The sequence below is a fragment of the Crocodylus siamensis genome, chromosome 5 (assembly GCF_052110815.1).
Source record: "Crocodylus siamensis isolate JL-2025a chromosome 5, ASM5211081v1, whole genome shotgun sequence".
NCBI lineage: Eukaryota > Metazoa > Chordata > Crocodylia > Crocodylidae > Crocodylus > Crocodylus siamensis.
In genome coordinates, this window is record NC_143399.1 from 185,374,428 (window position 1) to 185,400,490 (window position 26,063).

General features: G+C 46.9%; 1 protein-coding gene across 1 annotated transcript in view; it reads left to right on the forward strand.

Annotated features, from left to right (window-relative positions):
* Nucleotides 1–4,214: 4,214 nt before the first annotated feature.
* Nucleotides 4,215–26,063, forward strand: part of MTPAP (mitochondrial poly(A) polymerase) — a 31,125-nt gene continuing 9,276 nt past the window's right edge. Inside the window, exons 1-5 of the mRNA XM_090047450.1 lie at nucleotides 4,215–4,385; nucleotides 5,879–6,051; nucleotides 7,229–7,459; nucleotides 13,930–14,154; nucleotides 18,571–18,782. Coding sequence (XP_089903576.1) covers nucleotides 4,235–4,385; nucleotides 5,879–6,051; nucleotides 7,229–7,459; nucleotides 13,930–14,154; nucleotides 18,571–18,782 — 992 coding nt within the window. The 5' untranslated portion in view covers nucleotides 4,215–4,234. The remainder of the gene's footprint in view (nucleotides 4,386–5,878; nucleotides 6,052–7,228; nucleotides 7,460–13,929; nucleotides 14,155–18,570; nucleotides 18,783–26,063) is intronic.

Genomic DNA, 26,063 nt, shown 5'->3' on the forward strand with positions numbered 1-26,063 from the left:
TTCTAGGACATATAAAAAAGTAACCATTTCTTAGGCCAGAGAGAAAGCAAAAAAGTGAGAGTGACCCTACAGCTCATGAACAAAAGCGCTCCAGAGATGTGGGTGATCTCCCTTTTGAAGACATTAGTTTTCAAATCCCAAAATTTCAGGATTTGCATACAGGTTTCTCACCTCCCAGTTACTTAAGCAAGGGCCCTCTCATTTGTTTGGCATTTCCTGCTGGCTAGTTGATATGACTAACATTACTGGCTCCTGTGACTCCCAGTCAGGTACTTAATTCTCTCTTGTGTTGCACAGGGAGTCTGAGCTGGTAACTCAGAGCTGTGGGTTCCACTATCTGGCAGAGCATCAAAAAATTAGGTGTTACAACAGGCAAAGCTGTTTTTGGAGTTGACCAAATATAATTTGGTAGAGGGACTCACGGTCTTTAGTTTTGGATGCGCGCGTTGTAATTGCTGCAAAATCCATTTTATTTCATTTATTAGATGTATATGTTATCTTCCCCCAAAAGGCTTAGAGCAGTTTAGAATAAAAACAAGATAACTTGTAAAACAGATACAAGATTAAAATAAAACAGTGCGCCATGAAGCAAACTCTCCAAACAAATGTGCAGGGCTACATTTTACATCTTCTCTACATAGCAGCTTTGCAGCACAGTACCACTTAACACCCTCTTTTCTATTGAGTACTTCTATTAGAAGGACCACCAAAACCACTTCCTCCAGCATGTCATGTAAGTGTTACATGTTTTGTAAGTGATGACTGAGCCTGGTCATGTTAATGAGCTCAGAGTGATATTTTCCATATATTTATAGCTATAAACATTCTACGTAAAATGCTGGTGACTGAAGGCTTGTTGTCCTCAGGGAAGCCAAGAATCCACTCTAAACTTCAGTGTTTCTTCTTTTCAGTACATATAGGCAATTGGAATTAAACCCCTTGTGATGTGCTGTGGGCTTTATTGTAATCTTTCTGTGCAAACTGTATTTAAGTTGCAATAATGTTGCATGCCTCAGTTTCCCCTCTGGCTAACTTACACAAGGGGAAAAGAATGGGTTAAAGAAACAGTGAAGGAAAAGATTTGCTTGCATATGGGACCTCTAGCAGCCACCTTTAAATAGCTTTGTTAACTGTATCAACAAAGGCCCACACCCAGGCCTCTGTTGGGGAGGCTGAATGAAATGAGCAGGACAGTGGGGAGAGGGACCTGTGAACAAGAACAGGAGGGAGTCTTGAGTTAGAGACCAGTGGTGTCAGACACAGCCCATTGCCTGAATCTGGCCTGGGCAGTTCTGGAAGGAGCCACGGAATTTGGGTATGGAGCCCTGTTGGCAGGGGGGCTGCCTTACCCTGCCACTGCTGGCCCTGCCACTTTCTGCTACTTGCCTGTCCCTTCTGCTGCTCACCCCACCCCCAGAGGTGGGTCTGCATCTGTCCCTGCAGCCCAAATCTGGCCTAAGGGCAAAATGAATTTGACACCCCTGATCTAGGCCATTCCTATTTATTAATGCATTACAAAATACCGTTAAGAGTGGACTTGGCCCTGTGTACATCCAGATGAACGTGGTTCCAGTCCTCAGAAGGAAAGATGATAAATTAACTGAAATTCAAATCTTCACCTCAGAAAGTTTGTCTTGTTTTATTTATGTACTATTTGATCAGACTACTTTAGTGGTCCCAACTTTTTCAGACTTGGCACCCGCTGTTTGGCTCAAGGCAGCCTCCAGAAAATGCGAGCTCTTACTTTTCACTTTGTTTTTAACTACAGAAAAATTATAGAGCAATTCTTCTGGTGCAAAGAATCCAGACAAACCACAGCAGAGCAGAATGTTTTTAATGCTATGAATTCTTGCCTAAAATCTCTGGGTTTATCCTGTGAATCATGGTTGCACACCAGCAGTACTAACACTGCATAGCACCTGCTATATCCTTGAAAGGAACTCAAATCACCCCATGGTGCTGTGGCACCCTGGTTGAGAATCACTGCACTTGATATGCCATCAAAGAAAGATCTCTTTGAAGTGCAAGAAGAAAGTGTAAAGATGAGAGGAAGAAAGAAATAAGAGGACATTCAAGAAGGGACCTTGGGAGAAACACAGGCAGTGGGAAAGGAAATAAAAGGAAGAATGAATGCTAGCAAATAGGGAGGGGTGAAATAAAGAGAGATTTAGGGTGGGCGGATGAGTTTGAATAACACATCTTTAATTATATAGTAGCTCTTATACAGGCAGACCTTAGATATTATTGTTAAAGAACTAGTTCAGTTGTTAATTTTCTTAAGCGCACTATTAAGTTTAATAAGATCATTTTCTTTTTTAGACCAGCCTCACAGGAAGTTGAGTTTCTCTCCTTAGCTCATCAGTGCATTTATGAAGAACCTGCCATACAATTCTGGAGGAAAAACATAGTTTTTATAGACAGGTGGAGAAGACTGAAAGTTCTAGTCACATACCCCATGTAAGAACAAATCTAAATGCAAAGTACTAACTAAAGTTACTGTGCAGTAGTGCCAGCACGTGGGTTTTGAGTGATGCTTACTGTGCAGCAGCCTAATACTACTGCACAGTAGAGTGTTAACATGGTTTTTGCCTGGCACACTACTGCACAGTGTTATTAGGCTACTGTGCATTCAGCATTCATGTAGATGCGCCCAGTCTCAGATTCTTCTATATAATTCTTTGTCTACAAACATGCTAATCTGTAAATGTTAAGATACTACAGAACAGTCGGTATAATCTCCAAATTGCAAATTGGTAAGTATGACGGTCACTCAATGTTGTGTGTGCTCTGCCTCTGCTTTCCCAAGAGCACCCCCTATTTTCCCTTCCCTCCACCCCCTCCAAAGGAGTTGGGGGTGGGTCTCTAGTCTCCTAAGGCAGGGGCCCTGAGAGAGTGAAGGCAGAGCCCACAGGAGAGCACTTACGGACAGTCTGCCCCACTTTCTCCCTTGTCTTCCTGGGGTTGGGGGAACATATATCAGTGGGATGCTGGAAGATGAAGCTGTCCTCTGATGCACTCTGGGAAGTGTCACGTGCACACATGAAACAGGAAGTGCTCCAAAATAGCATGTGTTCTCTTCAGGGTTCTTTTTAGAGTGCTTCCACCAATTTCAGAACACTTTAAAGCAGGGGTGGGCAAAATGCAACCCACCAAGCCATCCTATCCAGCCCCTGGGCCCCCTAAAAAATTTAGAAAATTAATATTTATCTGCCCCTGGCTGCCTGTCATGCCTCCCTTGATGACTTGACATTACTCAGTAAGCTGCCCTTCACCCAAAATAATTGCCCACCCCTATTTTAAAGGGTGTGTATACCTGCCCGCTTGCCCTCTGAAGCATTTTAGAGATCTCTAAGGAGCTTCAAACACTACTCTGTCCACACCTAAATAGTAACTAAACATGTCCTCCAAGATGTGTAGCAAAGGGGTAAGGGTGGGGACGGGGGGGGAGGGAAGGCCAGTGGGGTGACTGCCCTGGGCGCTGAAGCAAAGGGGCGCCAACACGCGCTGACGTGCTGGCACAGAGCATGGGATGGAGCTGTGAGCGGCTCGCTTGGGGGGTCACGGGGACTGGGGGAGGGTTTCTCTTGGCACTGCGTGCACTCCTGGGCAAGCATCCCCTGGGCGAGGGTAGGCTGCCACTGAGGGCTTTGCCCCAGGAGCCAAACTTCCTTGCCACAGCACTGGAGTTGTCACACATTCTCAAGCACTAACTTTATAGCTGGTTGGCACTTTTTTATAGCTGGAAAGTCATTTTTCTTGTGTGATAATCACTTTACACATGTGGTGGGTCTAGATTTATTGCAAAGGACTGTGCAGCACGGGCCTCAGGGACACTACTTGGGGCCCGGTGCTCCATGCCTTCACACGCTGGCTTGGCTTTATGACCCACAGCAGTCCCAGGGTCAGGGCTTTACTCCGGACCTAGAGCCGGGCTCCCAACCCCTACATACTCGACATGCCCCTTGCCAGACCCGATCCCCCTTAGGAAGTGCCAGCTCTTAGCTTCCCCTCCTGTTTGGATGACAAAAAAAGACCAGAGCCAGTCTTGCGTTGTAAGCCCGCAGCGGGGCACGACGCTTCCCAGGCTCCGGCTTGATCCCATGCTCCCGTCGCTGCCCAGCAGCGCCCTCCCCAACTCCTACCAGAGCCGCGCGCAACTAGGCGAGGCTTGACCCTCGAGCCGCGCCGTACACGCTCGGCTGGCACCTGCGCACTGCGCCTCCTCCCCACAGCTATGGCTGCTCCGATGTGGTGGCTGCCGCCATTGCTGCGGTGCCGGCCCCGTTTCCCTGCCACGCGGGGCCCGGGCCACGGTCAGGCCCGGCGCATCTCCACCGAAGTCGTGGTGCAGGGGCAGTCGCAGGCCGCTGGTGGCGAGGAAGCAGGTGTGTAAGGGAGGGAGGGAGACAGATAGAGGGCGGCCGGGCCCGCCCGAAGCATCCGCCGCCCAGCGAGGGGAGCAGGGCTGTGCGGGCAGGCGTGGGCCCTGCTTTCCACGGGGCCTCCTCGGCACCAACGCTGCCGGGCCTGAAATATGAAATGATTGTCTCAAAATGATGCTAATGCTGAAAATCTGTCGCACTGAGAAAATAGGCAAACACGTTTTCTTACTGACCTCATATTGCTCACTATTGGTCGCCAGGGAGGGAGGGAGAAGTGCATCATTGAAGTTGAAGCATTTCTTTATTTTGAGAAAAACGGTGGTAAGAAGGTGCTGAGGCAAACTGGGAAGTCAGTTCAGTTCAGTTCAGTTCACGCTCCCTGAGAGTGACTTGGGCTTTGTGTATGTTGCATCCGTGAGCTGCTTCAGCAATTGTCATATGTTTTGGTTTTACCGTTATCAATTGTACATTGCACAAGGGTTGAAATTATTGTACAGCTACAGTAATTATCGTACACTGGGCAGCACTGCTCATCACTCACCTTCTGGCACTGGTGAGAAATTGCAGGACTCTGGGTGTTAGGTCTGTGTTTAGGCAGGGGTTCTGGGGGAGGCCTCTAGTAGCGTAGTTACTTTTTCCCAGAAGGACCTGAGCTGGTGCAAGCAAAGTCCACAGCACACCTGAGGATCTGTATATGTACTTTTTTTTGCCTCCTGCATGTACTCAAAGTCGTGTACACATGATCCCAGGCTCTGGCAGAAGCTACAAGCCAGCAGCAGGCTGTGATAAGCAAGTGAAAATATAATGTTAGGCAGAGTCTTTTGGGGGGGAGGGAAAGAGCTGGAAAAAGAGAAGTGAGTGTTGTGCTTCTTTGAAGGTGCAAGCTCTAGGTTTCAGGGTAGGTTGGGTGTAAGAGCCTGTTGTATGTAAATTGCATAAATGCAATATTTGCTTTTTCAGTGGGACAGGCATGGAAGAGTTTTCTGGTAGAGGTAATGCGTGCCCTGTTCCTAGTTGTGGGCACCATCTGCAAAAGTGTACTCTTTTGTATGCTAAGATCTCTATAAATGAATAGCAAATGAGCTAAGTAAATTCAGCATAGTAGCAAACTTTTGGGGGAATCTGGTACTGTCTTCTGCTCCCTTACTTATTCTTTATTCTTCTAACAAAATATTTGTAGAGAAAATTCACCTACACTTACATACCAGTGCAGTGACAGTTTTGAGTGTCACATGGTCCCTTTCAAATCACCAGGTCAAGCCATGGGGGGAGTTCCTTCCACAAAGAGGCAGAGAGAAAAACAATAAACAAGTAAAACAATTGTACAGTATCAAGGGAAATGTATGTGAATGTTTCATACGAGGTGATTGAAAGGAATAACTTTGATATTAAATATTGGGTTCTGTAAGATCCTTAACATCCAACTATCAAAATCTGTTTAAAATCAATGCTTTCATTTACAGGGAATGTTTACTTTATTTTTCCTCTCCATACAGATTCTGAAGTCAGTGCTAGAATCAAGACGTTTACTGAGGTGCAAGCAGAAGGATTAGAGCAAGCACAAAAAACTGTTTTAATTAGCTACCCAACTGGAATCAGTAAGAAAAGTATTCTCCAGTATTTGTCCTATCACGGAAGAATTAACAGCTACTTCTTTTATAAAGGTCATGTAAGTAGTTGGGAATACTATAAGCTAAAATCTATTGCTGGAACCAGATTCCAGCAAAAAGTGATGTCAGTTTGTGGGCTAGTTTCCATAGCTTAGACCAGTGGTGCTCAACTTGTGGACTGCAGGGCCATGTCCTCCAGTCCATGGGGCTCCCTGCGAGTCCGGAAATTTGGCAGTGGGGGAGCAGTGGAAGCATCAATTGTTATGGTGCATGGTGTTTCTCTGTGGATGGATCCAGTGTAGCGGATCATGCCTACAGACTGATCCCACCCTGGATCTGGCCTGTGGACCAGCTTCATGCCACTTACCTGGCTTGCTGGGTCAGAAGGTTGAGTACCTCTAGCTTAGAGTGTCTATGCTTTCCTGAACTGACAGTGGGAAGTTCTGGCAGTAACCAGCAGCTGCCACTGCTAGAGTGCTTGTATTTATGCTTTCCTGATGGCTTTGCCCAACAGCTCTGCTACCAGAAAGTGAAACATCTTCTGAAACCCCAGCCACTGAATGGCGAATGGCAGCAAAATGGTGTATGAACAGCTGAAGGTGTGGGAGTGTCTGTGTGCATCTTCTGTTGGTTGCCGGTGGCAACAGAACCCTTGCTCTGTATGGCAGAAGTGGCAAGAAAGTAGGATTCTGATGCCTCTTGGGCTTAAAATGTGAACACTCCCAAAGCTTTGCTGTCAGTATTAGAGTGTCTTTGATGTAGTGTGTATGTATTATCTCCTAAGTTTTACAGTTCTTGAAATAAGGATTTTTAGTGTCTCCTCCAATTTTTGTGTCAAGATTTGATTTTCATTCCCATGATAATGCCCATAATAAAATTGTAGGTCACCCTCTTGGGCTGCAGTCTAGAATCAATAACTTTCACACAATTCAGTCTGCTGCCCTAATGATGAAATATACTGATGCAACTATCTGTTTTATAAATCTGATAGCAGCAAAGATAAGTTTGTGTTTACTAAATTATTTTGGGGTTTAATACTCTGTCCCAAATGCCATATCTTCAATGTTTTTTCTTTGTTATCTTGTGGAAACGTGTGCAACAGGCATAAACGTGGGAATTAGTATGTAATTTATAGATAGTCACCTGGACTGGTGTAGCAGTAATATTAATTTAATTGGCTAGACTTTGTACATGTCTGTATATCTTACCATGTCTTGTCAATTTTTATTGCTTTAGGGTCATCATGCCATGGTAGAATTTTCTGAAAAAGAGAGTGTAGGTTCACTTCAGGATGTTGCACAAATCGCAGGTTCGTCAGTACCTGGGATTCCATTTAAGTCAAGACTCTTTACTTTAACCCCAAGGCAGTCATTGGGTCAAGCATTGGATGAGACGTCAATTCCCGATTATCAGCACCCTACCATTCCAATGGAAGACCTTGTCCAGAAGCTTTGCTGTGCTGACAGTGTAAGTTTATGGTTGTCACTTCCTTTATGGTAAAAACAAGCCATCTTTATTATGGTGTTACATGTGGGAAAAATGTAACTGAGAGCAATGTATTTTTATCTAAAAATTCTCTTGGGATTTTGTAAATTAATTCCAATCAACAGAGCATATTTTTCTTTTTGGAGGTATTAGGTTAGCTTTGGATTAATGCATTTCATGCATTGAAGTAAATATATCGGATCAGAGCTGTTCAATTTGTAAGTGGCTGGAGGCTGTAAGCCATGTCACAGCAGCATGGGCCAGGTGTCCCCCGCTCCCCCTCTTGTACTATGCTGCACATGGATTCTCCCCCACACTATGCTGCACTGGACTGCACTGCTTTTCCTCTCCCCTTCGAACTGCTGCACCATCTATACATGTGCAGTCCACTCCCTCACCTGCCCTTATATGCAAGTACTCCCCCTGCAAAGTGCTACATATACAGTAGGCCTGTGTGAATAGGGAAGTATTAGATTCGGATTTGGTTGATTTGGAGATTCAGATCACTGTCCCAAATGGATTCGGCTGAATTGGCTTTGGAAGATTTGGTGCTGATTTGGAGAGATTCGGTGATGCGGTTCAGCTGGGGAGAGGCAGGCGTAGCGAGGCGACTGTAAGTTCTTCTGCGACTCATCCGGCCATGCCTGCCTCTCCCCAGACAGGGGGAGCCACGGGAGAAGCCCCTATGGCTGCCCTGCCCAGCCCAGCCCCAGCCTAGTTCCAGCTGACTACTGGAGCTGCCCCAGCTCCCAGACAGTGTGTGGCACCCTACTGAGCCATGCTGCACCCGTGCCATGGAGCAGCTGCTGTGCGGGTGCCAAGCTGGTGGGGGGGATGATCCCTGCTGCCTCCCACTGCCCCGCATTACATGGGAGGGCTCTGCCATGAGCCTTCGGAGGCCCCAGTTGCCGCTGCCAGAGCCGGTGAATGCAGAGGTTTTTTTTAAGTGCCAGAAAGTTAGGGCCAGGTAGGGCAGCCATGGAGTCTTCTGCTGTGGCTCCTCCAGCTGTGCCTGCCTCTGCCCCGGCAGGGGGAGCCCTGGAGACTGTGACCTACTGCTGCTTACCCAGCTGGTATTGGGGGGGGGGGGGGGCAATGCAGCAGCAGGGCATAGCCCCCACTCTGATTGCACCTGCATCAGTGCTGGGAGTTGGGGCTCTGCCCTGCTGCCGCTTGCCCCCTTCCACCTGGAGCGAGCTGTGACCTCATCTTGCCCCCAGCTCCAGCTCCGGCTGGGCAAGCGGTAGCAGGGCAGAGCCCCCAGTCCTAGTGCTGCCATCCCACATCCTGCACCCCCCCGCTCCCCTCCCTGAGTAATGCGCCTCCGTGGCCTGACTGGAGAGCCCCAATCTCTATCCCTCCGTCTGCCAACCCGAACAGACTTACCAGCTGGAGGCAGCTATCTCAGCTGCCTGTTTAGGCTATGGCAGAATCTTTGAAGTGGCTAAATCTTTTCTGAATCTTTTCCAAATCAATTCGGATGCTTCAGGTCTATTCAAAGCTTTTAATTGGTCTCCCAATTTGATTCTGATTCGGAGATTTGATCCCCAAATTGGGCTGAATCTCCTCCAAATCAAATTGGCTACCGAAGCTTTGGACAGCCTTAATGTACAGGCCCCTGACCCGCTCCTCCACTCTCCAAGCTGTGGATTGTACTGCCATGCCCCTCAATGGAGGGAGGGTCCAGGAAGCAGGAGGAGGGGAAACCTGGACCCAGACCAGTCTGGGAGCAGTGGCTGGGTGGGAGTCTAGGGAGGCCACAAATTAATCCCTTGTGGACAGCATGCAGATTGCAGGCCTCCATTTGGACATCTGTATACTAAATAATTTAATTACTAAGTTCATTACTTTATAGGAAGGAAATACCTATACCTAGTTCAGTCTTTGTTCAGTCTGTTCAAACCCATATGTAATTCAAGAATGTAAACAGCTGACTGACTCTTTTAACAAACTGATCTTTTCTGTTACTGCCTCACCACCTATTATGAGTAGAGAAATCTCATGCACATACACAGTAGCATCACTGCAGTAAAGGAAGTCAGGTCATCCAACACCACAAAATTCTTAAGCTTCTGACAAGTTTGTGGGAACAACGCTGTATTAGTAGCTTTATCAACCTCAGTGACCATGATTCTGTTTGAATCCTTTAATGAAAACAAGTGAAAGCAGTCTTAGCATTTCCGATGTTAAAGTAAAAAAAAATTCTCGTTTTTTGCAAGGGCTGCAGGGTAAAGATGGGATAGTAAAGTACATACATGCATTTGAAGTCTGATACTTAAGCAATGTGACTTGTTTGGTCTGGTCAGGATAGGAAAGGCAGTCAGGGATATTTTTCATTAGAGTTTTTTGCAAGGAGAACTTTGTTTTCAGAAGTCTTGTATTAGTAACTGCCATTTCTGTCTTCAACCTGCAAGTCTTCTGCATTTAGTTTTTATTGCACTTTAATGGGACCTTATCCTACAAAAAGCAGTTTCCTGCACTCCTGTTGAAGCTCATGTGGAAAGTGGACACAGGAAACACTGTAGGTTTGGGATTATTGCCCTACACTGTAAGTAAAACATGCCTCTTAAATCGGGCTTTTTTTCCCCCTTAATGACTTTAAGAACTGATCAAGTTCTAGGACTAAATGGAGGCAGTTGTTGATGGGAGGATTTTTTCTTTTCTGGCAGCAGCAGAGTTTCAGCTCAAGCATTTCATCTCAGGAACGCAAGCAAATCAGTGAAGTTATTCAGGGTTTACACTTCTATAATAGTGAGCAACTTTGCTGAGTAACTTTGTATTTGCACAGGTGACTCCATTTTGTGTTGATAGGATTCTGAGTAAATATGCTTAGAAAGGATGGCCTCAGCCATCAACTAAGTAGGTGGCTGCTTGCTGTGTTAATACCTGAAGGAGTAATGGCATTCTAATTAGTATGCTGTTTTTTTCTAGCTAGAGAGTTTCTCCCTCTTTTTTCTTCCTTTTTTCCTTCACCTGTCGGGCTTTGCTTAAATGTGTTGGGAGTTTGAGAGGAGTGTAGAGAAAAAAGTAACACCCCTACTGAGATGTAGCTATTATTGCTAGCAGAGCTTCCAGCAAAAATGTTCTTTTACTGGTATGGCTTATCTTCTTCAGGGATTTGGCTTAACCTATGTTGACAAACGAACATTTGCTGAATAAAACTGCATTTCCAGGAGGAGGTTTGTTGGTATAACTGAACTGACAGACTCATTTAAGTGCACACAAGCTTTCAGTCTTGTAAGCACTGCAGAATTCTGCATGGGCCTTAATTGCAACTCTTTTGATGCATCCCTGCTGTCAGTGCAAAGATGCTTGGTACTATACCCAGAGTTTACAGCACCCATTGCAGGAAGAGATCATTTCCTGGAAAAGGGTATCATGCCAGCAATCAGAAGTTGAGGAGATCCTTGGAGGCAGTTTCCATTTTTTAATTCTTGTTATTCATAAATGCAAAGTTTTATTTAAATAAGTGTCACCAAATTGCAGCCATACAAAAAAGTTAGTCTGGGCTTTGAGAGATCATTGCCTAAGGAGAATCTGAATAGTGTGCACATTTCACTGTTCATTTAAAGGCTCCTTAGTAATAGAATCACAGAGAAGTGGGGCTGGAAGGGATCTCTGTAGGTCATCTAGTCCAGCGGTTCTCAATCTGGTATGCAGACAACCTGTCAGTTGTATGTGTGCCCACCCAGACCTTCTTCCTATGAGGGTGAGAGTGAGGCACCCACGTGTATACACACCCCAAATGTACCCTATTGCACCTCGCTCCTACCATTGTGGGTGGAAGGGTCCAGCCCCATCAGCACACAACTTCTGGGTGGGGCTGCTGCTAACACTGCTGCAGCCCCTGAGAACCTGCTCGGCTTCCTCCATTTCCTGCTGGCTTTGGGTAGCAGGTAAGGAAGCAGCAGGAATGGGGACAAGGCTGCAGGTGAGCAGGAGCGTGGAATGTGGGGCTGCAGCTGGTGGTAGCGTGGAGCCTGCACCCAGGAGGACAGCGGCAGCACGGAGCTCAGCTGGGCAGCATGTGGGTGTGAGGGAGGGTGTGGGGTGTGGGGACCCTGCCACACTGCCCCCATGGTACACAGCCCAAGCAGCTGGTGGCAGCAGCAGCAGGTGGAGGCACTCAGGGCACTCATGCCTGGTGCAGGCATCTGGTGGTGCACAGCACTGCACATTGTCTGTATTGTCAGTACTCCCTGCACATCCGTATGGTTCTTGCACTTGTTGGGCATGGGATGGAAGCTCCACTTGCTGGAGCCAACTGCCTTCCTGCTGGGGCTGCACAGCAAGGGAGGGAAGACCCAGGTGCCTTCCGCTGCGGGGATGGGGAAGGCAGCCAGCTCCAGCATGCAGGGCTTCCTTCCCATGCCCAGCAAGTGCAGGGAGTGTCGGCGACACAGGCTGCCCAGCAGAGGATGCACCCCTCGCCGTGATGTGCAGGACTGGCCAGAGCTACCAGAGCCGTACCCTGCCAAGCACCTGCACCCTGAGCGCCCCCACCTGCTGCTATGACATGGGGGGATTGTAGGGGGTTCCCACACCTCCCACACCCTCTCACAAACCCCTCCTCCACACCATACTATACACCCACATTCCACCCCACGTACACATATGCACATACACACATGCACCCACACCCCACACATGCACGCGCACGCACGCACACACACACACACACACTCTACCTTAAGTTCTGGTGGTACTTAAGGTTGTGGTGTTTTAAATTGGTGGTATGCAATTTATAGGAGTTTAGGAACTGCTGATCTAGTTTAAGCTTGTGCCTGAGGCAGGATCATCGTTGTCCAAACCATCCTATACAAATCCATTGTCCAGCTTCCTAGGGTTGACTGTAGTTTTGTTAACACAGCCACAAGACATAACACCCTATCAAGGGTCACATTTGTGAGAGCCCTGCAGGGGAAGTGATGTTGAAGGGTAACCAACATGGGTCCATGCCAGGTCGATCCTGCCTGACTAACCTGGTCTCTTTCTATGACCAGGTAACAAAGAGCTTAGTTGTGAAAGAGGAAGTCGATGTCATCATCTTGGACTTCCAGAAGGCCTTCGACACAGTGTCCCACCCAATTCTGGTGGGCAAGCTGAGGGACTGCGGCATTGACGAATGCACAGTCACATGGGTGGCAAATGCTCCAGGGGCGCACCCAGAGGGTGGTGGTGGATGGGTCGATGTTGACCTGGGAGAGTGTGGGCAGCGGAGTCCCCCAGGGCTCGGTCCTTGGGCTGGTGCTGTTCAATATCTTCATTAGCGATCTGGATGAGGGTGTGGAGAGCACCCTGTTCAGGTTTGCTGATGACACCAAGCTGTGGGGTAAAGTGAATGCAGGCAGGGACCGCATCCAAGCAGACCTGGATAGGTTAGAGAAATGGGCAGATCTGAACAGGATGCAGTTCAACAAGGACAAGTGCAGGGTGCTGCACCTGGGGAGAGGGAACCAGCATTATGGTTATAGGTTAGGGGCTGACCCTCTCAGCAGCACAGAGGCAGAGAGGGATCTTGGAGTCAGGATTGATGATCGCCAATGCGACGAAGCAATAGGCAGAGCCAACCGCACCCTGTCATGCATCAACAGGGGCATTACTAATAGTTCCAGAGAGGTCTTGCTCCCCCTCTATGCGGCGCTGGTCAGGCTGCAGCTGGAGTACCATGTCCAGTTCTGGGCGCCACGCTTCAAGAAGGACGTGGAGAACCTGGAGAGGGTCCAGAGGAGGGTCACTCATATGGTTGAGGGCCTCTGTGGCCAGCCCTATGAGGAGAGGCTGAGGAACCTGAATCTCTTCAGTCTCTGCAAGAGGAGACTGAGGGGGGGAATCTTGTGGCTGCTTACAACTTTATCAAGGGCCAGCAGCAGAGACTCGGGGAAAGTCTGTTCACCAGGACCCCCCTTGGAGTCACCAGGACCAATGGCCACAAGCTGAGGGAGGATAGGTTTAGGTTGGATATTGGGAAGAATTACTTCATTGTAAGGGTGGCCAGAGCCTGGAATAGGCTTCCCAGAGAGGTGGTGCTCTCACCTTCCCTGGAAATCTTCAAGAGGAGACTGGATAGGCACCTGGCTGGGGTCTTATGACCCCTGTCACCCCCAGTGCTCCTTCCTGCCCATGGCAGGGGGTCAGACTAGATGATCTGTCTAGGTCCTTTCCGACTCATGGATTCTATGATACTATGAATATTTCTGTGTGTGCTGATAGTAACTTCTAAATTGAAGAAGATGATAAAGTTTTAGGCAATATAACTTCATTTTTTCTTTACTTGTCTAGGAACGCTAAGTGACATTCTATTGATAATTTTCAAGAGCTGAGGAAGCTTGTGAGGCTTGGAAGTAGATCAAAGGGTAGACGTTATGCAACTACAATGTGATTTATTAGGTCTTCTTCCTCATGAAACTCATGTCTATTTTGACGTTTTCATTCTTCTTTCTCTCTCTCAGATAAGCAATCAGCTGTACAGTCTACTGAATGAACATCAGCTAACAGAGGAGAACATGAAGCTCCGGTTTCTAGCCTGCTCTCTGATTCAGGATATTGCACGTGCATATTTTCCAGAATGTGTGGTAAAGCCATTTGGCTCTTCAGTGAGTACCTTTGGCAAATTAGGATGCGATCTAGACATGTTTTTGGACTTTGATGAGATTGGAAAAAGCCCTACACCAAAGGTAAAGACAAACTGTGTTTTCTAATCTATTGGAATGCTTTGATGCATAGCTTGTATGACTGCAATAGTGGATATAATATGTTTACACCATAAAAGATTTCAGGTAGACCCTTAGTAGACTATTTTGGGACCTTAGAACTGAAGATCTTTCATAGATTCATAGAGTCGGAAGGGACCTCAGTGGGCCATCTAGTCCAACCCCCTCCCCTTGGCAGGCAAGAAAAGAGTCACCAACCCTGGGGTCATGTGATTCCAGCTAGGTGCCTGTCCAGTCTCTTGAAGACCCCCAAGGATGGGGTGAGCACCACCTCCCTTGGGAGCCCATTTCAGGTTCTGACAACCCTGACCATGAAGAACTTTTTTTCTAATGTCCAGCTTAAACCTTCTCTCTAGTAGCTTATGGCCATTGTTCCTTGTCGTCCTAGGGGGTTTACTGGTGAACAGATCGTTGCCTACTTCATGTTGTTCTCCCCTTATGAATTTGGACGCTGCCACAAGGTCCCTTCTCAGCCTTCTCTTGGAGAGGCTGAAGAGGCTACGGTCCCGTAACCTTTCCTTGTAGGGCCTTCCCTGCAGGCCTCTAATCAGGCAAGTGGCTCTTCTTTGGACCCTTTCCAGGTTGTCCACATCCAGCTTGAACTGTGGCATCCACAACTGGACACAGTACTCCAGCTGCAGTCTGGCCAGTGCCGCATAGAGGGGGAGAATCACTTCCCTGGACCTGTTTGTGATGCACTTACGGATGCATGACAAAGGTGCGATTGACTCTGTGAACTGCTTCATCACATTGGCAACTCATGGTCATCCTGGAGTCAGCAGCGACTCCAAGATCTTTTTCTGCCTCAGCAGAGCTGGGAAGGTCGCCCTCCAGCCTATAGGTATGATAGCAGTTCTTCCTCCCTAGATGCAGCACCTTGCACTTGTCCTTACTGAATTGCATCCTGTTGCTCTCTGCCCACTTCCCCAGTGTGTCTAGGTTAGCTTGGATCTGATTCCTCCTTTCCAGGGGGTTATCTGCACCCCATAATTTTGTATTGTCTGTGAATTTGGAGATGGTGCCTCCCACTCCCTCATCCAGATCGCTGATGAAGATGTTGAACAGCACCGGCCCCAGAACTGAGCCTTGAGATTCTTGTAATTGTTCTAGACCCTCTCTAAGTTTTCAATAATTGTCTTGAATTGTGGGTACCCCTCTGCATCACATTAGCCAGCGGGCTCCCACATGTGCTCCTTGATAATTTTTTCTAGGCTTTTCCCAGGGATAGTTCATTCCCTTCCTGTGAGGCTGGTGATGTTCCAACATTTTCTATGCTGGAAGCCCATCTCAAACTTAACTTTTCAGTGATGGAGAATCTGCCATACCTTGACACCTTGGTCTGTTGTTTTAACAATTATTTATCCGTGTCATTTAAAAATATTGCACCCAATTTCTACCTTGTTGTCCAGCATTAGCCTGTTGCCACTGGATCCTGGTATAGTTTGCTGCACTGAAGAGCCTGCTAATACTAGATTTATGTTCCCGACAAAGGCATCAAGTCACCCCTTGGCATTGCCTTGGTTAAACAAAGCAGACTAGGCTCCTAGTCACTCATTGTAAGGCCTACTTATAATCTTGTAATTGTTCTAGACCCTCTCTAAGTTTTCAATAATTGTCTTGAATTGTGGAAATTAGAATGGGACGTACTGTATTTACCCAAATAGAAGACAACTTTAAATATAAGGTGACTCCCCAATGATTAAATGCTACATTTGGAAAATGTATATATGTTTGTTAAAATTTTCCAGGTATAGAATCTACTTATTAGAGTTTTGCCTTCAGTCTGTCCCTTTCCCATTGCAAGGAAGATAAATTGGGGGGAGGGTCAGAGCCACTTTGCCCTCTGCCCTAACTTCTTCCCCCACTCCTTACAGTCAGACTCTGCTCTCTGTACAGACATGGAAGTGAGGGGCAAATCTAAAAGCACTGACCTTGAGATAAAAAGACTGTAGTAACTTGTAAATAGGGAAATTATTATAGGTCCATGCAGACTTAGTTCATCCAGAGTGGATGCAATTTATGCCTTTTGATGCTAGTTTATGGATTTTGGCATAGGTACTCCATAAAGCAGTACTTTATTCTGTACATGAGTAGGTACAAAACTGTGCATGATATTAGCCCAAAGGCTCATGATTTACCACGTAGTTAGGGGTCTGCCCAACTCCAGGAGGCAGCTGGCTGATTTTGCAAGCCACCCACCATTTTCAAGGTGCTTACTGTAGTAGGGCCCCGGTTCTCCCCTGCAAGCCCTCACCACTGATTTATGGAGAGGACTGTCCATTATATGGGCTCTGCCCCTTACCACAGATTGGAGGAGAGGGGGAGGGCTGCACAACGGGCAGCCCTCTCAGCCAATCAGCAGTGGGGGAAGCAGCCATCTTACCTCCTTACCTTCATGCTGGCAGGCCCCTTCATGCTGCGCAGCCAGAAGAACTGCTGGCGCCCGCTGGGGGACTCCTCCGTAGCTTGTTCTTGCGGCTGTTAGATGAGGGCACGTGAGACTCGGGTATCTGAACCTCATGCCTTTGGGCTTTGGTCTGCATGTAGGATGCCTGCCAGTGGATTTGGAAGTATCCTCTTCCCCAGGCTGAACAGTCTGGGGTGGAGGATACTTGCATGTTGCAGTGCCACATACGATGTTTGAACGATTGGGCTCTGCTTAGTCAAAATGATTCGGAACTGATCTGGCTAATTTGACCTGGAACACAAAATGTTTTCCAAAAAATAAAATTAAAAAAAAAATCCCATCAATCTAGCTTGCTGCTTTGGTCTGTTGGTTAAGGGCAAGTAACTTATGGGGACATCCAAAGTCCAAGACCTCTGGGCTTGGACCTGCACATAGGATGCCTGCCATGGCTTTGGAAGTACGGTATCTGAAACCCCAGACTGATAAGTCTGGGGAAGAGGATACTTGGTGATGGTAGTGCCACATGTATCTGAATGATTGAATTCTGGTCAATTGATAGATTTTGGCTAATTTGACTTGGAACACTAAGTTTAAAAAAATCAGCATTTTTGGCACCAGGGGAAGTGTGTTGGAGCTTGCTTCAGTCCCTCCAACTGATGGCCTGGTATTGCAGTATCTCCAGGCTTGGTGCACGTTCCCTGCCCATTTTTTTTTTTTTAAGGGTCACACACACACACAAAATTAAAGGATGTTTGCCTAATATGGGTCATATGTTATAGCCATGCTCAGCATTGGCTGCATTTAATCAGCTACTTGGTTGGTTTTCATTAATGAACACTTACTGCTTTTGGCAGCAGGTTAATGTTGGACAATATACTTTGTGAGGTTTTCTTGTATGCAAATATAAGTTGAGGAATTTCTTTCCCTGTGCTTTTTGGGGGCAAAAAACTTTGTCTTATATTCATGTAAAGATGGTAATATCCCATGGCAGTGATCATGGCTGATAGGGATGCAGGCACTGAATCAGAAGTGCTTAAATTTCTGGAAGCTGTAGTAGGAAAGGAGCAAGAATTCTGGACTTACATACCCTCCTCAGCATCCATGTTTTGCCTCTACATGAAATGACAGGATGTGAGTCTAGGTGGACCTATGGTCTAACCCATTATGTGGTCATTTTTATGTTCAACACACCCTGGGGTAAGGGGGGAAATTTGGGTTGAGCATGAAACTAGCATACAGTGAAGAAAAGGCTTAGGAATGTACAAAGGTTCCTAATGGGTAGTGAAGGTATTTTGTAGCTATAGAACAAATTTTCATTTTTGCATCCAGTATTAAGCATGAAGTTAATCAGTTATAATGACATCTAGTAGAAGAAAGTACATCTCTAACTTGTTATAATGTTGACTTTGAGAATTGTTCTGAATTAAAAAAAGGAAACTAACTTAAATTCTTAGAGAAACAGATTTTTATTTTGAAGTAATAATTATTCAGTGTTTTGAAACTTTGGGATTTTCCAAAAATGAAAAGGAAATGCTTTTTTAAACGAACTTTATTAATAATGGTTGGTATGATATAAAGTTAAGAAATACCCTGGTGAAACAAACAGGAAATAACCTGTTTTGTGGTTTGGTTGTGTGTTTTGCTGCGTGTCTTTTAATTTAATACAATTATGTGTTTCTTGACCTTTCAACATACTTGCTATTTCTGAAAAATATCTTGGACACTCATTGTTATATCTATCACTTTCTGTACTTCGATTTTTTTTCCAATTGTTCTTTATCTGAAAGAACATAAAAAAACAGGTATGAAGTATAATGGCTTTAAAGTTTTCTTTGAATCATATGACCTACTTTCAAAAGATGCTTATATATCTTAATCTCAAACATTTCTTAGCATGTGATTCCCAGTCCCTTTCAGAAGGGTCCTTTCCCAAACTAATTTTTTTTTCTTTTTGTATTGTGTGTGTGTGTTAGAAAACAGGTCCCTTTCATGTGGAATATCAGATCAAAAGAATGCCTTCTGAAAGAGCAGCAACACAGAAAATTCTTTCCGTGATTGGTGAATGCATTGCTAACTTTAGTCCTGGTTGTACACACATACAAAAGATACTCGACGCTCGCTGTCCACTGATGAGATTTTTCCATCAGCCAACAGGATTCCACTGTGATCTGACAGCTAATAATCGGTAATACTGTGGGTAATAACCTTTTATAAACATGTAAATCAAATAATAGTTTACTTGTAGTTCAGAAAGCTGTAATTAAAACTGTTTATGTACGCTTCTATATGTTACTGTTTCATTATCAAGCAAGCATAAAAGGAGCATATTCCTAACATTTTTCTTAAATACATTTGAAAACTATTTTTGAAGTTCCATATTCTTTAACTTAGCAGAAAATATCTGCTTGAGACATGAAACCTTTATGCAATGATAGTTACTTATAGAATCAAAAGAACGGTTTGTTCTTTGTGGTTTTCAGGTTTTTCTTTTTTTCTCTTCCCCCCTCCCCAAGTGCTCCATTGCTGTCAGGCAATTGTTTAATCCTGGTGCTTTCTGTTCCTTCAATTCCCATTTAGTATTCAGCCATCCAGTCATTTGAATGCGTCTTTCATAGAAATGTCTGTTAGGGGGGGCAGGTTTCTTAAAAGTGCCCTTTTTGCCTGCTGCCTACTGTTTTCTTAGAATTACTTACTTTTTTTTTCTGATTACATGGAATCACTTAGCTATGTAACTACCATGAAGTGCACGATTATTTTATTTTTACTTAGGAGCTGGGAAAAAAAACTTGCTATTAGTTTTGCACAGTGCTCTGTATGCTTGTCTCTAAATACGTTATCTGACTTAGTTGTCTAAACCTTTCTGTTTGTGCTAGAGTGGTAAATTTACATAAAATAGCTTTAGGGAGAGATTTCTGTTTTATATGACTTTATTGCAGTTTTGATCTTGCAGTCAAACCCTATGCCAAAGTATCAGGATTACCCAGAATAATTTTGAATGACCTTGTTCAGAATATAAAGGCATTGCAACTGAAAAAAATAATCATCAGATCCTTCAGAACTAATTGCTCTGTTGCTTCTGAACAGAGTCATACATGCAGGAGGAGCAACAGCTGAGACTAGTGTCATTTGGTTATGCAATTATCAAGGACTTTTTCTGGGCAGGATTTTTCTTAATTTTTTACTCTTTTTAAAGATCGTTTTTGGAGCCATACTGCTGCAGGAATTTGTCTACAGAATTCAGCATCTGTCATAAATTGGGCTTTACTACAGAATTTGGCTCCATTGTCTTCCAAAATATGGATATTTTTCCTTTTTTATTCTCCCTGAGAATGCTTCATTATCTTTTTAACATTTAATATTTGTGATATCTTGTAATTGGGCCTAAAAGTCATCATAAAAGAGACATGCCCGAGAAGAAAGAGAGAGGGGAATTAATGTTCAATTCAGTTGCAGTACAGCTGAATGAAGTGTTCTCTTCTTTAGTTCTCTTGGTTGCTGCAGGATTAAATCAGTTTCCGTAACTCTTACTGATAATTTGGTTTCAGTTATTTATGCTTGTTTGTATTTCTCTAGATAATAACCTTATTGAAACTTCAAACTAAACTTCTTTAGAATATCTCTGCTATCAGTTTTATAAGTTAGGGTATTTTCCCAAGCTCTCAGGTATAATACTTAAGAATTTATGCAGAACATAAAAGGAGAACTTGGAACATGCAGGGAAGTTGGAATCTTTGGAGAATTTTTAGCTGTTCTAACAAGCTTCTGAGCATGTACAAACCCAGACTTTTCATAGGTTTTATGTGATTTTTTTTTTCCCCCCCAATAGGAACTTGTAAACCACCACCCCTAAGAGGGGTCACCATCAGGTTCTCACCCGCCCATTTCTTGAGCTTGTCAAGGTCAGCCTGGATCGTTCTCCTGTCCTCAGATGTGGATTGTGGTGGACCTGAGACCGCAATCCACTGGCTGGGGAATTGGCTCCATGGTCGGACCCAGAGGGTGGTGATTGACGGAAGTCAGTCGTTGTGGTGCCCTGTGACCAGTGGGGTCCCCCAAGGCTCTGTCCTTGGACCTATATTGTTCAACATCTTCATTAATGATGGGGACATTAGAGCCAGAAGTGGACTGGCCAAGTTCGCCAATGATACTAAACTCTGGGGTAAAGCATCCACATCTGAGGACAGGAGGGTGATCCAGGCTGACCTGGACAGGCTCAGCAAATGGGCAGATGAGAACCTGATGGTGTTTAACACCGAAAAATGCAAGGTTCTCCACCTTGGGAGGAAGAACCTGCAGCATCCTTATAGGCTTGGCAGTGCTATGCTGGTTAGCACTATGGATGAAAGGGACTTGGGGGTCATCATTGACCACAAGATGAACATGAGCCTTTAATATGATGCTGCGGCCACTAAAGCAAGCAAAATACTGGCTTACATCCACATATGCTTCTCAAACAAATCCCAGGATGTCATTCTCCCCTTGTACTCGGCCTTGGTGAGGCCGCAGCTGGAGTATTGCGTCCAGTTTTGGGCTCCACAATTCAAAAAGGATGTGGAGAGGCTTGAGAGAGTCCAGAGGAGAGTCACGCGCATGATCAGAGGTCAGAAAAACAGACCTTACAACGACAGGCTGTGAGCTATGGGACTCTAGCCTGGAAAAGCGCAGGCTCAGGGGTGATCTGATGGCCACCTATAAGTTTATCAGAGGTGTTCACCAGGATCTGGGGAACGATTGTTCACCAGAGCACCCCAAGGGATGACAAGGTCGAATGGTTATAAACTCCAGCAAGACCATTTCAGGCTGGACACAAGGAAGAATTTCTTTACTGACTGAGCCCCCAAGGTTTGGAATAGCTTGCACCTACATTGAACGCGTTCAAGAGAAATTTGGATGCTTATCTTGCTGGGATCCTATGACCCCAGCTGACTTCCTGACCCTTGGGCAGGGGGCTGGAGTCGATCTTCCGAGGTCCCTTCCAGCCCTAATGTCTATGAAATCTATGAAGAGGCAAACCTCTTCCAAATTTTAGGTCCTTGATCCAGAATGTGGACATGATAGAGTTTCTCAAAGGAAACTAGGGATTGTTAATGGTTGTGCTTGTAATAAACATTCAGCATGCACACATCCTGCATTGTCAGGTCAGTGGTGTTAGATGACTCAGCAGTTCTTTTCTGTCTCTTAACTTCTGATCCTGTTTTTCTTGAAGTATTCAGAGGACCCGAGTGTAATACAGGTCCTGTGCACAGGGTTGCTTTTGTAGCTGGATATGGCATGCAGGGCTGGGCTGGTATGCCAGATCGTACCCTCACACTAGCCCCAAGACTGGCTCCAGGCTGTGGACCAACCCTGTCAACAGGATCTGACCCACAAACTGGCCCTGTGTCACTCATCTGGCCTGCAAGGCCAAGAAGTTGAACACCGCTGATCAAAACTAATGCATCTTGATTGCTCTAATAGTTATGAAAGGGCAAGGATATTCAGGGGTTGGCAGTTTGACTGTTCAATTTGGTGATGCACCCAGGTACCAGATCCTCTCTCCTTAAGACACCTAAAGTGTGATGCAAGGGCAGAGGGTATGGCTGAGGACATAAACACAAAGTTAGTAACAGCAGACTGGAATTTCTAGTGATTATTTCTTTGCTTTTTTAATTCCTCACCATTTCTGAAGATTTAATTTTTTTTTTAATCTCATCCTGGAGGTGAATTGTTTTGGGATTTTTCTTTTGTATGATGTCAGCTATCAACTTCCAAATCTATGAGCCGCTGTCTAGTGTTATTGCTTAATGTGTGCATTCTGTCTACCCCACCTGGGCATGTGTAATTTTCAGTTTTGTGTTGTGCTATGCTGTTTGTTGGACACCACATTCACCTGGGGGGCTGTCCAAGATGTTCATCTTGTGAAGTGTTGTTTTGAAGCAACTGTATCCAGGTCTCACTCTGTTCAACTTGACCTACTTCTCTTGTTTCAAGGTCATGCCCAATGATGGGCTCGTTTGGTGTTGGTATAAAATGCTCTAGGAATAGGTCTGACCTTTCCTAGGGTTGGCTCACTCTGTTTGCTGCCTATAGGTTTGGTTCAGCACTCCCAGTCTTTTCCAGGACCTTGTGTGTTTTGTCTACAAATGGCTTATGATTTTTAAGCTGCTTAAGCCTTCAACTGTTTCGATCTTCAGTTAACGGTTGGTGGAACAGATGATTTTTGTCATCACTTGTCTCTGTTGCCAGTAATGATATGAGGTTCTGTTGTCTTATATCACTAACACCTGAGAGCACAGTGAGTGTGTGCGTAAATTGTGCAGTCTGTTATGAATCTCAGCATATTGTCTCAAGCTTTTTAGTGTGACGACTTGTAGACCATACAGGAGCACAGTATTCTGCTGGGGCATACACCACTGCAAGTACAGTGGTTCTGAGCACTTTGAAGTTGGCACCCATGTCGTGCTGGCTAAGCATCTTAAGGCAGCTACTAGGGCTGTGCAAAATTTCAGCAGCTGTTTCGTTTTGGACGTGTTTAGCACCTGAAACACCAAATCTGAAATGAAATCGTCTGAAACGTTTTGGAAAATTTCAGAGTTTTGGAGCCGGGCTTGCAGGAAAACAAAAATGAAGAAGAGACGGGGAAAAGTTGGGGAAGGACTGCTCTGATATTGACATCTGTAGCTAGCCAGTGTCTGTGATCTGACCCTGAGGTCCCTTCCAATCCCAGTGCTCTGGGGGAGGGATGGCAGCCTGCTGTCATCCTGTGCACAGATCCAGGGGCCCTTGCCCCCCAGGAGGAGTCTGGCACAGCCCCGCAGCCCTCCTGTGGGGTGTGGACCCCCATATGTGCATGTGAGATGACTGCAGGCTGCTGCTGCTGGCTGGGGCCAGTGCCAGCACCCGAGTCTGCTTGGCGCAGCCTTTGCTCAGCACCAGAAAAAACGCAGTGCCGGCGCTGGCCCCAGCCGGCAGTAGCAGCCTGTGGTCATCCCACACACAGATCCAGTGGCCTGCACACCCCCCCCCCACCTGGGAGGAGTCTGGCACAACCCCACGGACCTCCCGGAGGGTGGGGGGGAGGCCTAGATCTGCATGGGGATGACAGTATGCTGCCGCTGCTGGCAAGCGATACAAGTTTTGCTTTGAACAGTTTGAGGTACAGTTTCACAGAAACCCCTGCACCTATCTCCATGAAACTTGGCAGGCTTCATGCCCTCATCCCTACAAGTTTTTCATCAGAATCAGGCAAGAAATGACAAAGTTCTAGGCATTTTAGTGATCCCCCATTGTTGGGGGCAGATCAAGGCCCCTGTGGTGAGGGAGGAGTGGGGCAGGTGCTGCCCAGGTGGAGCAGAGCAGGGTTCCAGGCGGAGCCACGGCTCATCCAGGGGGCGTGGGGAGCGGCGGCTGCAGCTGCGGGGAAGGGTGCCCAGATCTGTGCAGGGCACAGGCACAGTGGGCTGCAGCTGCAGGCTGGGGCTGCGTGAGGCTCTTTCTGGCAGGGGCTGGGCCAAGCTGTGCTCAGGGTAGGCAGCAGCGCTGGAAGAGGGCTATGGCGGGGGTGGGGGGGAGGCTGCAGCCACCCCAAAATTTGCCGTAGCCCCACCAACTCCCCCCCACACACACTTCCAGCACTGCTGCCACCTGTCCCAAGCACAGCCCCAGCTCTAATTCCTCCCCCTTCCACCTCTCCCATGTGGTGAGAAGAGTCTGGTGCCACCACAGCCATAGCCTACCCTGCCCCGCCCCATGCAGACACGGGGGCACACGCCCCCCCACACCCTCCCAAGGTTGCGCACAGCAGTGGGAGCCGCCCCACCCCTCCCTGTGCCCCCCCGATGGGTGGCAGCGCCGTCTAGCACCTCGCCTTGTCCCAGCTGACCAGTGCCTGTCCCGGCTGGCCAGTATCTGCCCCAGCCCCACTCCCTCCCTCACTGCAGGAGGCTTGACCTGCCCACCCCTACAATACCCCTTCCCTTCCACTACAACAGACTTACCAGCTGCATGCAGTTCTCCAAGCTGCCAGGCTTTTTCTCCTTGCTGCCTCATGCTGCGCTGCAGCTGCACGCATGCACGGGCCATTTATTGGCCAGATTGTCAACCTTATCAGGCCAGTTTCCAATATGCTCAATTTTCTTTATATTGGTACCGATCTGATATTGGACCGATGTATCTGTGCACCTCTACTATGTGGCTCAGAGTAGCCTTTATATGCCAGGGGCCCTGCCTCTGCCCATGCTGTTGCCCCTCACTCCCAAGCCACACCCCCCGAGCCCTGCTGGTGCCTCTCACGCCTGACCTGCAGCCCCTTGGCCCTGCTGGTGCTCCTTACTCCCAGCCTATAGCCTCCTTTTCCTCTGCCCCACTGCCCCCAGCCCTGCTGGTGCCCCTCACTCTGGATATGTAGCCACATGCCCCCACCAGCTGCCAGGGCTGTGGGATCAGGACCAGGGCCTGCGTCCCCCTGCCCATCTCAGCAGCACCTGAGTCTTGGCTGCCACATGTGGGAGGTTACAGCTGCTGTGCTTGGAGTGGAGCGTGGAGCCCGGCCTCCCCTGCAGGTGGCACAGTGGAGCATCGGGGGGGAGGGGGGTAAGGGAGGATGTGGGCTGCCAACTGCAGGGCTCCCCATGCTAGCCTCACTGCCATGGCATGGTGCCCCTGCCCACCTAGGAGCAGTGGGGGTGGCAGTGTGGAGTTGTGCTCCCTGCTGCTGCCGGGTGGGCAAGGGGCTCCTCTTCATGACAGCACAGCTGGGACAGGACTCCAGGTGGTGGCAGTGGCAGCACCAACTTCTCTATCCTCTGGGCTGTGGCGAGAGCAACAGGGTGGGGAGCCCCAAGCCCACAGCAGGCAGCCTGCACCCACCCCATGCACAAATTGGGGAGGGGAGGACACATGTCCCCCATGTTCCCCTCCTCAGGAGTGCACGTAGCAGCAGGCACCAGGGGGAGCTGCTCTCCACCACTGCCTGGTTGTATTGCTGGCCATGTGCACATATGTGTGCACAAGCATGTGGCATACTCTGTATCCCACTCCCCCCAGCCCCTTGTAAGCTGGAACTATGCCAGCTTGCACCAGATGACCTGACCTTTCAGTGTTTTTCCTCCTTTAATGGAGAAAATCTGCATTTTCCATGATGAACAGAAAACCCAGATCCCTGATAATGAGAGAGGACAGTTTTTCTTTGTAGTTGGGATATCAGTCTTGCACATGCATTCTTCTCGCTAACTGAACCAATGTTGCAAGCCCAGACTGAACAGAGCGGCTCGGTAGGTTTTGATGCATATTCTTGCTTTCTGTACAGCAGTGTAGAACATTGTAGATATAGGAGTGTATTTCAAATTAGTTTATACTTGAAAAATGGCTTTTTCATAGTTTGTCATACCAAGGAGGGACAGCATTATTTGGAAGAAAAAGTGTAAGGTACTGCTGTAATCTGCAGGTTTGTAATAGGGTGGCTATTCTGACTTTCTCCAACTTAGTT